This window comes from Salvelinus namaycush, chromosome 10 (assembly GCF_016432855.1).
Source record: "Salvelinus namaycush isolate Seneca chromosome 10, SaNama_1.0, whole genome shotgun sequence".
Lineage (NCBI taxonomy): Eukaryota > Metazoa > Chordata > Actinopteri > Salmoniformes > Salmonidae > Salvelinus > Salvelinus namaycush.
Window position 1 is genome coordinate 32995461 of NC_052316.1, and position 14249 is coordinate 33009709.

Genomic DNA, 14249 nt, shown 5'->3' on the forward strand with positions numbered 1-14249 from the left:
TCAGTTGACTGATGTTTCATTGATTTAAATGAAAGCCTCTCCACGTTGTTTCACCTTCTGTATCTCATTTAAATCAAAATCAGGAAGCCTTAGGTGGAATAGCCTCGTTGCAGTATCGTCTCTTCAATGGACATGTCATGGATTTGATATCTTAGGGACATGTTGGTACAATTCACATGGAAAATACCCATCAAATTGAATGCTCCTTGTGTTGAGAATGCAAGACAGAACCAGGTCAATGTGTCTTGAAAGATGTTTGTGGAGACCTGTTTTTTGGATGAGTACTGTGCTTTGAAGGTTTTTGAATGTGATTATAATTTAACCAAATTGTGTTAATTTAATTATGCCTCTCCCATAGCTTGTCACGTTCCTGACCTGTTTTCCTTTTTTCTTGTATTTATTTAGTTGGTCAGGGCGTGAGTTGGGTGGGTTGGTCTATGTGTGTTTTTCTATGTTGGGGTTTTTGTGTTCGGCCTGGTATGATTCTCAGTCAGAGGCAGCTGTAGATCGTTTGTCCCTGATTGAGAATCATACTAAGGCAGCCGGGGTTTCACGTGTGTTTTGTGGGTGGTTGTGTCGCTGTGTCTGTGTTTATTGCACCACACGGTACTGTCTCGTCTCATTCGTTCGTTCGTTCTTTCCTGTTCGTGCGTTCTTCATTTTATGTAGTTTGCATGTTCAGGTCAGTCTACGTTGTCTGTTTGTTATTTTGTATTTATCAAGTATAGTTCGGTTCAGTGTTCGTCTTGTCTAATAAATTCATGATGTCTACATACCTCGCTGCACATTGGTCTTCTGATCCCTCTCTCCTCTCCTCGTCTGAGGAGGAGGAATATGACGACTATCGTTACATAGCTGCTCTTGATAAAAGAGACAGTAGAAGACTGTATTCACCAGCTCACAGGTAATGCATGATAAAAGCTTATTTATTATTTAATTTACTAGCTATTGTTTTATTACTCTCTTGTATTGTAAAAACTTGTGTGACATGTTCCCATCTATAACAGATACACCTATGTAATGATTATGATATGTGGTTATGATGCCTATTTAGTTGCATGCACTGATTATACTTTACTCTGGATGAGAGCATCTAAGTGCTCAATGACTCAAATGTAAATGTAACGGTGTGATTATGATCTAGGATGGTGACTTTTAAAAGCCTGTAATTACTGCACACTGACTCAGAAATGTGAATGGTCGAAACACTGGAGTGGGCCTCACGCACACGCACACACACACTGATTCTGCTGCTGATGACTGTAGTTTCATCCTTGACACAGAAAGCAATTACCTTTCAGCCCCTCAGAGTGATAAACACACAGACCTTGTGCTGTATCAGACTTATGAACAGTAACACAAGGCAGACAGAACCTAGAAAGATGTGATGAGGGTTGCTTTTGTTTTACAAGCCTGGGTGTACAGTACAGCTCAGTCACATGCAGGCATCCTCACCAGTATTATTCAATCCTATTGAATTAACATTTGCTTTTGGGAATTTAGAAGATGCTCTTATTGCAATTAACTTACATTAGTTGAATCAATGCACTAATTGTATGTAAACCAACATCATGAAAAACCTTTTTAGCCGCTATCTGCAAAATCAGTGCATCACTTTCTCTCACAGGTTAATTATAGGTAATTACAGGTTAGATCGAACTTGCTTCATCCCAGTCTTTAGTTGTTGAATCAAGTATGTAGGCTACTACTAAATGATGTTGTGTGATCTGATCTTTCCATTCAAACCTCTCCCCTCTCTCTCTCTAGCAGCCGAGGGGTGTAAGATGCCCTTGAGTTCCTGCAGCTCCTTGTGAGAGACCTCTTGTCCACAGGACCATTTGGGTCATCAGGAACACAGGGAAAGGAAGTTGCACTGCAGTTACATCATCAGCCACTATGAAGTCAGACGGTCTGGGGACGCCAGGCCTCCCATCCACCGCAGGGAGAGGGACTGGTGCTACCAAGCCTGGAGACACTGGCCCATTCAGGGCAAAGAACGTCAAGACCAAGCAGCCAGGCGACCACCAGAGCACCACGGCTAAAGCCAAGACTACAACCTCCGCATCAGCCAAACCAGTGCTCAACGGTACGGCTGGCCCAGGGGGGGCTAGGAAGGAGGTAGCCACCCCTAACGGACCCAGGGGGTCCCCAACAGGGGGGAAGGGGACTAAGGACCAGGACAGGAGGCCTAACCCAAACCCTGGAGCCAGGCCCAAGACCTCTCCCCCAGGCACCACCTCCACAGCTCAGGCCAGGCCAGGGAAACTGCAGAAGAATACAGCAGGGAAGGGTGACTCTCTTCAGGGGGCAGACAGCAGCACGGCCCACCCAGCCACTACCACCCCCTCCACATCAGGCAGTGCCTCTCCTGACAACAGTTCCGGAAGCCCACGCAACTGCCCCACCATGCCAGGTCTGGTCTAACATCCAACATAATTAACTTGCTCCCCAGTGGGCAAAACTGGTTGAAAATATATTATAATGACTTTGTAATGATTATTCAACTCATTTTGCCAGCTGGGAAACTGTATTTCCCTTGTCTAACATCCAATGTTATTAAGTTGCCTCCCAGTAGGGAAAAAACTGTTGAAAAGACATAATGATGTTGTAATTACATTGTAATGACGTTGTGATAATGACGCTGTAATGACGTCATTCTAAACAGTTTTGACGCTGGGTTAATTCACTCATTGTTATGATGACATTAATTTGATTTTATGGCAGAAAGTTAGTGTCTGAAAAATTTGCTTGATTCAGAAATGAATGGTAGCAGGTTTTATGAAGAATAAGTAGCAGAGTGATTTACATGAGTTATGCTTTATCCCAGAGGGGCGGCAGGTAGCCTAGTGGTTAGAGCATTGGACTAGTAACCGAAAGGTTGCAAGATCAAATCCCTGAGCTGACAAGGTAAAAATCTGTTGTTCTGCCCCTGAACAAGGCAGTTAACCCACTGTTCCTAGGCCGTCATTGAAAATAAGAATTTGTTCTTAACTGACTTGCCTAGTTAAATAAAGGTAAAATAAATAAAATAGGGAGACGGGAGAGAATACATTGAAGTAGAAACGCATTGCAGTAGTGGTGTGTATAAAGATGAATCAGAAAGCACTCCTTTCTTTCATACGTATTAATCAGTTCAATGGTAGCACCACGGAAATGAACATCCATATAGGTAGCACAGCCTGTGTGGCAACAGACACCCAAAAAAGCCTCACACACAGGGGTGTGACCAATTGTTTCTCCACCGCAAGTCTGGTCCTAGCTCCTGTAGTGACGGTGTATGCTAGTTTGTAGACGAAAATCTAAGTTTATTGGTTGTATACACAGTTACACAAATGTTATATCAGGTGCAGCGAAAGTCAAAATATTTTTTTTAATCTAGAAAAATCGGAAACAAATCCAAATTACAATCCAAATAACACTATAACAATAATCCCAAAAACTATCTGTGCGTATGTGCATGGGATTAATGTACACAAAGATATACTATGAATGATATGTACAACAATATATATATTAGTGCGCTATGTCAAGTATACAATATATACATACACAGTGGGTCTAAACAGTAGAGAAATGGGAAGCATTGATTGTTCAATGTGTACATGCATGGGACAGCAGCGTAGTGTGTGTGTGGGTGTACAGTGCCTTGGGAAAGTAATCAGACAACTTGACTTTTTCCATATTCTGTTACGTTACAGGCTTATTTTAATATGTATTAAATAAAACTTTTCCCTCAATCTATACACAATTACCTGTCAATTACAAAGCGAAAACAGATTTTTTTAGATTTTTTTTGTAACGTATTAAAAATAAAAAACAGAAATACCTTATTTACATGAATATTCAGACCCTTTGCTATTAGCATCAAAATTGAGCTCAGGTACATCCTGTTTAAATGTACCATCCTTTAGATGGTTCTACAACTTGATTGGAGTCCACCTGTGGTAAATTCAATTGATTGGACATGATTTGGAAAGGCACACACCTGTCTATATAAGGTCCCACAGTTGACAGTGCATGTCAGAGCAAAAACCAAGCCATGAGGTCGAAGGAATTGTCCGTAGAGCTCCGAGACAGGATTGTGTCAAGGAACAGATCTGGGGAAGGGTACCAAAACATTTCTGCAGCATTGAAGCTCCCCAGGTACACAGAGTCCTCCATCATTCTTAATTGGAAGAAGTTTGGAACCCCCAAGACTCTTCCTAGAGCTGACCACCCGGCCAAACTGAGCAATCGGGGGACAAGGGCCTTGGTCAGGGAGGTGACCAAGAACCCGATGGTCACTCTGAAATACCTCCAGAGTTCCTCTATGGAGATGGGACAACTTTCCAGAAGGACAACCATCTCTGCAGCACTCCACCAATCAGGCCTTTATGGTAGAGTGGCCAGACGGGAGCCACTCCTCAGTAAAAGGCACATGACAGCCCGCTTGGAGTTTGCCAAAAGGCACCTGAAGACTCTCACACCATGAGAAACCAGATTCTCTGGTCTGATGAAACCAAAATTGATCTCTTTGGCCTGAATGCCAAGTGTCACAACTGGAGGAAACCTGGCACCATCCCTACGATGAAACATGGTGGTGGCAGCATCACCGGACTTGACCCCGTTCTAACATTTCGGGAGAGACCTGAAAATAGCTGTGCAGCGATGCTCCCCATCCAACCTGACAGAGCTTGACAGAATCTGCAGAGTAAAATAGGAGAAACTCCCTAAATACAGGTGTGCCAAGTTTGTAGTGTTATACCCAAGAAGACTTGAGGCTGCAATCGCTTCCAAAGGTGCTTCAACAAAGTACTGAGTAAAGGGTCAGAATTTTTATTTTTAATACATTTGCAAACATTTCTAAAAACATGTTTTTGCTTTGTCATTATGGGGTATTTATTGTGTGTAGATTGATGAGGGAAGAAAACTATTTAACCCATTTTAGAATAAGGCTGTAACGTAACAAAATGTATAAAAACTTTCCGAATGCACTGTATGTGTGCGAAAAGGACTCAAGGTGCAGATCAGAGTATAGGGCCTCAGCCGGTCTGTCCCTCCTTTTCATGCAACAGAGAAAGGGAGAGACTCAGGGTGCCATATTCTCTCCCTCTCTCTAACCAGCCCAGTCATCCCATTTATCTACTCCAGCTCTATGTTATTGGCTCTGATTGTGCAATATTTTGGCTTTGTGCAGTACTATTATCAGTTCCTAGCCTCTAGCTCTCACATCCTTGTTAGCTCTCCTTATAATGGAATCATCTCTGTACTTTGTTTGAGGATTTCATGAATTCAATTAGTATTTCTCCCCTCAAAACTGTCTGTTTATTGTTGCTCTATTTGTCCCCAGTAAGCTGTATAAATTAATTCTGCCCCTTAATCCCTCATTCTAAGTGAGCAGTTTCCAACAATAAATATCAGTGTTTGGTTAAACACACTATAACGATCCTCTGTGTTTTAGATCTTAAGACAAAAACCCAGGCTAAAGTTCTGACCAAATCTCCACTGACCAAACCCCCCCAGGAAACAGACACCACAAAGACCAACAGGTAAGCAGCACTGCACCCGAAATCAGAACATCCAATTTAGGTAGACCATCCCTGAGAAATGCGAGAAATAACTCTGCTGCCCCCCACTGTTATATAGTGGTAATTGCTAGTCCATACAGAGATGGGTGAAACGATACATTGCAGTACTTGTTAATGCCATGGTCTTTTGAGGTTTATGCGCTTTCATCCCTTAGTGTTATCAGACCCTGTGATTTTGTATCCATTATTGAATGATTGTTGTTATTGTCCTAAATTAAACATATTTTTAAGCAATTAAAATGGCTTTCATTTTGTGAGTGTCAGGATTAATTTTCTGTTCTCCGGTGCTGTTCTTTTGATTTGATGTTTTTTTCATCTCCCTGATCAGCCCTACCAATAAGCCCAGCACCAGAGAGGCCAATAAAGCCAAGCTCCCCACTACAGGAAGAACAACAACTGTAGGAACAGGAGCCAGAGCAGACACAAAGGGGATGAGCACACCAACAGGCTCAGCTGAGAACCATGGTGAGAGGCAGAACCGTGTGTGTGCAGGTGCGTGTGTGTGGACATGTGTGTTTCTTCCAATACAAATCCTAACATCTCACTGTGGGCCAAAGTATTGAAATATGTTTCTCCTCTCATGCAGTCTCTAGATCTGGGTCATCCCTGAGTGCCAGAAAGCCTGCGTCTCCCAGGAAAGAGGAGGATAAGGATGGCTCCAAAGTCTCAGCAGACAAAGCAGCCAGGAAGACCACAAAAACCACCCCAGCTACCGCAGCCACGGCCAAATCTACTTCTAAACCAGTCAAAGCCATCTCCAGCTCCTCTCCTTCCAAACAGCCTCCACTAGCAACGGCCAAACCTGGACCAAAGCAGAATGCTACCTCTGAATCTCCTACAGAGAAAGACTCACCCAAGTCAGCGGGGCCAGTTAAAAACGTATCCTCTGTCGTTTCATCCAAAAAGCCTGCAGCTAAAGAGAAAGAGGGATCTAATGGTAAAACCTCTGCAGAGACCCAGCAGGCTAATGACACTGGTTCTGGAGCAGAGAGGGTCTCCTCACATTCAGATCCCAGAGAGGCCTCAGAGCCAGTAGCAACATCCACAGAGCAGAGTCCAGCTCATAACATCCCACTACCACCAGGCCCCCAGGGCCACAGTGGAGGAGGGGACTCCCTCTCCTTACCCCTGAACGCCAGCCCTACGCTAAGTCCTCAGAAGTCTGCCAAACAACCAGGTAAACCTAACTGCACAAGAGGAGTCAGGGCTCTGTCCAGTCAGCCACCAGCAATCAACCACATATTTAATGGGAATGACCTCGTAAATGGAGAGCCTGCTAAGCACACAGAGGGGACACACACATGTAAACACACTCCTGGCTCAGCCACAGACCTTCCGCTGGACACCCCAACCCCAGGCAGCCCTATGGAGGACTCGTGGAGCAGCCTGCACCACCAGGTCAGCCCCGAGTCAGAATCCGGCAGTGCCACCACCTCATCAGACGACATCAAGCCTCGCTCTGAGGACTACGACGCCGGGGGCTCCCAGGACGATGTGGATGACTGCTGTTCCAACGACCGCGGCGAATCCAAGGGGGGCGGCACCATGCGTTGCCATGACTTCCTGGGTCGCAGTAGTAGTGACACGAGTACGCCTGAGGAGCTGAAGATGCTGGATGGTGGGCTGCGGGTCGAGGTGAGGCTGAAGGGGTGCGAGGTAGAGACCACCAGCGAGGAGGAAGGGGTGAAGCAACGGCCGCGCTCCTGGCTGAGTAGGGACAGAGACGAGGTCCCTGTTGAGGAGGAGGTGCAGGCCAATATTACGGTGAAGCAGGTCCCCGACAGCCAGCTCTTCTCCTCTGAGGAGTCCGAGGAGTCTGAGGAAGAGGATGAGAGGTCAGAGGTGGAGGTTCTTCCTGTTCATCAGGCCCCTCTGCCTCCTGCCGACCCCTCTTCTCAGTTCCAGGGCATTGTGAACATGGCCTTCGAGGATGGAGGTGACCCTGGTCAAGACAACAAACAGCAGCAGCAACTGGACTACCAATCAGCCTCTAACTTCCGCCGCTCTGTTCTGATCTCTGTTGACGAGTGTGAGGAGCTGGGATCAGAGGAGTGCGGGGTGCAGACTCCGCCCCAGCAACAGCCTGATGACCCCCTCATGCCCTGCGACGTCTTCGGGAGCGACCCTTCTCCGGCCCCTCAGTCAGTCCCCAACTTTGTCTCTCACTCTGGGGGGCACCTGGCATCGGACTTTCCCAAAAGCACACCTCAGCAGCAGCAGGAACAAGGCAAAGAGCACGAGTCCAACAACAACAAACCCAACAAACCCATTGTTTTTCTCACTGAGATCCAGGATCCTCTGGTAGATGACCATAACCCCACCAAAGTGGAGGAAGTAGAGCCCAGCCCTGGTTGCCCTTCTCTGGACCATGACCCCACTGTCCTGCCTCCCCAGGAGCGAGAGAGACCCTGCCACCTAGACCTTCGGCCTGCTGAACAGTACAGCAATGGAGGATCACCACGCAAGAACCCCTCAACCAAGCCTAGCCAAGCATCTGTACCTGTGCATATAGACAACAAGAGATCAGACTTACATACATACTTAAATGACCCTCAGCAGAAAGGGGGCTCTCCTGTACATGCAGCTATCCCACAATCCCCAGCAGGTAATGTATAATGATCTACATCTAGGAACCCACCTAATTTAAACCCTGTAGGCAAACCCCTCACCAATTCTCCCTCCCCACCCAGCCAAACTCCATTAGTCAAGGCATAGTTAGTTAATTAGTTCTCCCTTTGTATCTTGCAATCTCCTCTGTCTGATATAACATGATGCTCAGACTATTCATTTGCATTATGACACGTACACTTATCCCCTTCCTCTCAAAATGAATATAATACAGATTACTTAACTAGTTCAAATTCAAATTGGATAAGGGGGTCGTTTTTTGATATGCCCATATACTGTAGCCGAAAGCTTGTTATAAATACACAAAACATCTGTGTACCAGTCCCTTGATTTTAATTGGTAACACCAATATCCGTTTAAAAAATGGAGATTGGTCAATCAAGAAACGTGCAGAAATAGCTTAGCTATAATCCTCTTATAACAACTCAACTACCTTTTTTCAGAGGCATTCTGACCTTGACTACTTAGATTACTTATGGAGAAAAAAAAAGCAATGTTGATTTCAATGAGAACTGATTCTAAAGTATTAAGTTTGAGTCCTAAATGGCACCCTATTCCCTTTTATAAGGCACTACTTTTGACCACGGCCAATAGGGTCAAAAGTAGTGCACTGTAAGGAATAGGGTTCCATTTGGAATGCAAACTTAGTGTGTCATGTGTTGGTTAGAAACCCCCTGCCTTCTGACAAGGTGTGGCGGACTGATGTAGGCCTAGTTGTATGAATGCACTTTGATGTACATAAAAATGCAAATATTCAATGATTTTTCATTGTTTCTTTTAGTGAATGCAACAAAATCCAACACGAAATCCAACAGCTCCTGGCCATTTTTAAGCCACAGCTGATGATATTATTTATTAGATTGATGTTTCCATAATTTGTATTTCATGCAGAAGACGTGCAACCAAGATATGATTTTTTAAAATCAAATTACACAATAATATGCAAAGTGGCCAGTTGATTTGGAGGGTAAATCCACAAATACTAAGCTGTCATTACGACCAGATTGCTTTTGAGAAAGATGTCAATCTTTGTTTTACTTACCTACAGGGACTCTTGCCTACCCAGGATCGGCTTGTTTTTGTTATTTATTGTCAGACCCTTCTAACATGTATCTTCTCATCAGTCTGCTTATCTATAAAGACTGCATGATAGTAGTACATGCCATTTGTTGTGTATTTTTATTTATTCCACCCAATATGTTTGTTTTTACTTCATTATTTTTTTTACCTTGTTTTGGTTTGGTTCAATAGACGCCTGGTAGTTTTCTGTATGTGGTGTGTCTAGAACAATCTTTATATTCCATGTCTCTCTTTTTTCACTCTCATGTGATACAGCAAAGCTATTACTTAGTTAGGGGTCACGTCTGAAATGGCACCCTATTCCTCATATAGTGCACTACACAGGGGATATGGTGGCATTTGGGATGCATCCTAGTTAGGGTCTATCCCAGTGCAAAACATATCAATCTTGTTTTTGCTGTCAACAGCAATAAGTGGTCAATTGTATTATCCATTGCCAGCATGGATCTGTTATTTACAGGGATATGGAAGCAGTGTTAATAACAGAAAGAAACTGTACATAAAACCAGATGGGAAATGTTAGATTAACCTATGTACTTCCCTTTTTGCTGCAAAGTAAATCATTTCTGCCTGAATTTAGGTTTTTGTGACAGTATTATAATCATATCTGTACAATACAATAGTTATATTCATTAGTTAAAGATACCTGCACGGTTATATTTCCTCAAACATATCACTGGTGCCTGAGCAAACTGAGTTATGCAGAGTTAACTAACCAGCGCTGGCAATGCAATGGAATGAATGGCTTCCTGTGTTTTTTACTGCTGGATAAAAGAGACACATCCAGACAACTACATCCCTCTGTGCTTGACCTTTAAGGCAGCTGTCCATCCTATCTGTCACCCACAGTCCAGGTCAGTGACTACTCATGACTTATGCATATGATAGAATTCTACATTATATCAACAATTTCATATTATAATCCATTGGTCTGTAACTAGGTACCAACAATGGTGAAATGAGGGCCTCCCGCCTCTCTCCTAGTGGAATAGAGGACAGGTTATTGACTCAACATCCATTAATAATCAAATGACAGGATAAGAGGACACAGTTGCATTAAGGGTGAAAATGTAGTAATCTAAATGTTGGGATAATAACGGAAAGAAGTGACCTGCAGGATACCTTTGTAATGACTATGGACTTATGGAAAGATGAATCGTTATGTCATTGTCAACTGTTTTTAGGGGACATTGAAGGACAATGAGACAGACTGGATCAAACAACAACCCCAACCTGTACACATGACTTGACGCCCTTCCAAAGCCCTCTCTACCAACTACGAACTGAACGTGAGACAAGCTTTTGAGCACCTCAGCTCCTCTGACAACAGGAGCAGGAGGAGCACAGTGGGGCAGGAGGAGGAGAACGACAAAGAGGAAGATTACAATGAAGAGAGTGGTAAGTTTGCGGAGCATGCTGAAGCAACTCCTCTCGGACCAGGAGTCCAGTCTTGGCGTCATAAACCCAGTCCCTGAGGACCTAAACCTAGCCCAGTATCTCATCAAGTAGACCCTGTCCGTCTCCCGGGACTGCCTGGACACCCAGCAAACCTTCCTGCTCCACTAGAAGGAGACATTTAAACGCTGGGCAGAGCTCATATCACCCCTGGAGGACTCCACAACCAGCATCACTGTGACCAGCTTCTCGCCCGAGGATGCTGCCTCTCCACAGGGGTAGTGGACCATCGTGGAGCTAGAAACGTATCACTGACAAAGCCTATACAGAATTAAGGACTAATGAATCATCTTGGAGTTAGAAACACATCACTTGATTGACAGTGTCTCGTTAGTCCTTAACATAGGTTTAACTTCTTTCTGGATTAATCAACCTTCTATCTGGATTCATTAACTAAACAACACTTCTTCTGAGACAGACACTACAACAGTACTATCTATCAGCAGGACCTGTTACACTTTCTCTCTGGACTTCTGCAACATGTCTTCAGTTTACTGACATCTACAGTACCACAATTATTCTGTCTTTTTTAATTTTTTAATTTTTATTTATTTTATCAATTATTCTGTCTTGATGTTTGAGTCATCCTCTATTTATTGGTTGACTGTCTCATGCTTTTTATGCTACTTTTTATGAGTTTTTTCGGGCTCTCAAACTGAGCTTGTTTGTTTGCATTCAGTCCCCTTCACAGTGCTTGACTTGGACTGAAATAGGTTCCAGTACTAATTTTGGGTGCCGGTACTGTTTATTTTTAGGTAAAGGAGCTCCACAATACCTTTCGATAAGAGGAACAGGAGCTCAAGCCGTAGAACATTTTAGGTGCCGGAACTCAGCTCCAGTGAGCTCCTGCCCAGTCAAGCACTGCCACTTCATCATCTTCAGTTATATCCTTAATACTTAATGGACTGAGAGTTTAAACACAAATTAGCTGTTGTGCATGTGGACATTTGTGTATGTTTAACTGTTTACTTGGTGTTTGCAACCTTTTAGAAAGAAGAAAATAAAAATAAAATGTCTTTCTCATGGCTCTCTACTCATGATGATGGTTAAACAGTGGAGTTTCACAGAAACTAGAGAACATGTTGGTATGTTGGCTTTATATTCATTGTGTATATGAAAATTAAAATGTTTGGTTCTAAATACAATGGTTTAATATTTTGGGGGGTTTGGTGATAGTGAATACAATAGTAGATAATTTTTTTAAATAAACAGAATTTGTGAAATGATATAGATTTTTATTGTACATGTCAGGTTAAAATGAGGGATACACTTGGGCGTTTGTTGCTGTACGTGAAATGACCTAAATGGCGTCACCTTTTAAGGGTCCCGTGACGTCATTGCTCACACCTCCTTCGCGTGCCTCCTTGATCTCGTTAGATTCCATTCAACTCAGCACCGCTCATTCGGGCAAACAGACTTGTTTTGTTATCCAACTTCGCACCCTATCTTATTTTGGGTGAATACAGTTAGCTACATACCATCACCTATAATGACTACCAACGGTAATGACAGGACAACTCAATGGAAAACAACAATTATAGTCAGCACATCACTTCAGGTAACACCACAAATGGCTAGCCAAAGAAGTTGCTAGCTAGCTAGCTTGGGCAGAAATTGACAATTTCTGTTGTATAATTGAGTTCTTCCCGATATTGATATGAAGTCACAATATTGACAATTTGATTATGACAGCTTATTAGATTTCATCAAGAAATTAACGTTACCCATCTAAAACATTACCCTACTAAAACACAGAATCATGACACATCCAGGATGCTTCTTGCACAGCACCATCGGATCCGATTCTCAGACGCTGTCAAGTCGGGATCCATTGTTTTCCCGCAGTCAGGTAATCATCAATTTGACATTACGTTATTTGATTCACGCTTCAAAGGTACAGTATATATGCCTATACTAGAGATCCGCAGTTGGTGTCTTTAGGCTATCACATTGCCGATGCCAAGAAGACCATGTCACAGTGCCATCTACCACTTGTTGTAAGGGGGTTCCCGCCATACACACTGTCCCCTGGGCCTGTCATGACATCAGATACCTTTCAGCTAATGTGGTCGTAACTTCAAAAACTGCAGGATTTTGCTCCCATTAAAAGGCTGCAGAAGACTTCTGTAGGGTATTACCTAGATATTTTGTGATAGCCCATTGACTCCCTCAGAATCTAGCAAATAAAGCACATAAGCCCAAGGCCAGTCTGCAAAACCAAAGTTGTGTTATAAATGTATGTATATGTGGGTTGTCCAGGTATTGCATTCCTCATAATAAACCCACAAGAACTACCAGAGAACCTTGAGGAAGCAGGACTGTTTGACAAGATCAAGAAGTTTGTGACGGTTCACCGCAATAGTTTCCTTCTCCTGCAAGCCCCTTTTTATGGGAAGAAGGAACTGGACATCATGTCAGTGATACAGCACAGGTATAGTTATTTTATTATACTTTATAGCAGACCATTTTATTCCTGTCTGGAACAATTCTAACATGTGCAAATGTTATACATTATAGGCCAATGTGGACTAGTGTAGTTTCACAGTAATGATCACTCCTCTAAACGATTATCCTACTGTACTGACCCAAATACATTCAAATGACCAGTAGTTTTGAATGATGCAACAATATTTCCGGTCACATGGATATGTTAGTGCTGTGCTTTCATTGTAACTGAGGGATCCTGTGGTCTATTGCAGATTCCTTGGCAGCAATCTCAGAGTTCTACCTGTACGTAACAACACAGAGATAGTCAAGGGGATGCTGACTATAGCCAAAGTAAGGATGAAAGAAGACAGACACCCCTAAGTCCTCACACATTATATTGACATGGATATTAAGTAATAATAATACTGAAAAACAAAAATTAAGATACTTGGCATTAGTTGATAAAAAATCGAATCAAAATCAAATGTTATTTTGTAACATGCGCCGAATACAACAGGTGTACCGTGTACCTTACCGTGAAATGCTTACTTACAGGCCCTTAACCAACAATGCAGTTCAAGAAATTAAAAATATTTACTAAATAAAATAAAGTAAAAAATAAAATAAAAAGTAACACAATAAAATAACAATACCAAGGCTATATACAGGGGAAACTGGTACTGAGTCAATGTGCGGGGGTAAAGGTCAGTCAAGGTCATTTGTACATGTAGGTAGGGGTAAAGTGACTATGCATAGATAAGATATAGTCAATACAAATATTGTTTAAAATGATAAAGTTGATACAAAGTTAGGCTACTTTACTTTGCTAGGTTCATCAGGGACAATGCACATTAATAAACATTTCTGTCAATGTGCCAGGTTTTTGCCAGCCGGCTAAAGTTGAGAGTTCATCAAGTTTTCCCCCTGTGATAATGAAAGTGATCTCATCTTCCAGGCCACCAGTAAGCCCCATGTTGACAGCGTGCGGGATCGGATGTCTCTGGCCAGGGCCCACATTATAGAGAGCAGCTCTGTCTGGGAGATGCTCAGGGACATAAAGCTGGGGTGAGCAGCTGGTGCAGAGTGGGGATG

General features: G+C 43.1%; 2 protein-coding genes across 2 annotated transcripts; both read left to right on the forward strand.

Annotated features, from left to right (window-relative positions):
• Positions 1–1896: 1896 nt before the first annotated feature.
• LOC120054309 (AP2-interacting clathrin-endocytosis protein-like) lies at positions 1897–10985 on the forward strand. The gene is given in 5 exon segments (XM_039001722.1): positions 1897–2413; positions 5441–5528; positions 5896–6032; positions 6154–8172; positions 10606–10985. Coding segments are annotated over 5 exon segments (3141 nt in total).
• A 1234-nt stretch (positions 10986–12219) lies between these two features.
• LOC120054310 (uncharacterized protein C1orf146 homolog) lies at positions 12220–14226 on the forward strand. Its single transcript, XM_039001723.1, has 5 exons — positions 12220–12288; positions 12486–12579; positions 12990–13161; positions 13430–13508; positions 14113–14226. The coding sequence occupies exons 1-5, from the start codon at positions 12220–12222 to the stop codon at positions 14224–14226; spliced, it is 528 nt and encodes a 175-aa protein (XP_038857651.1).
• The last annotated feature ends 23 nt before the right edge of the window (positions 14227–14249 follow it).

Coding starts and splice junctions, on each gene's coding strand:
- LOC120054310 (XM_039001723.1), top strand. CDS start 12,220: ATGACTACCAACGGTAATGACAGGACAACTCAATGGAAAACAACAATT. Junction 12,289..12,485: donor TAGTCAGCACATCACTTCAG/GTAACACCACAA, acceptor ACTAAAACACAG/AATCATGACACATCCAGGAT. Junction 13,162..13,429: donor ATGTCAGTGATACAGCACAG/GTATAGTTATTT, acceptor GGTCTATTGCAG/ATTCCTTGGCAGCAATCTCA.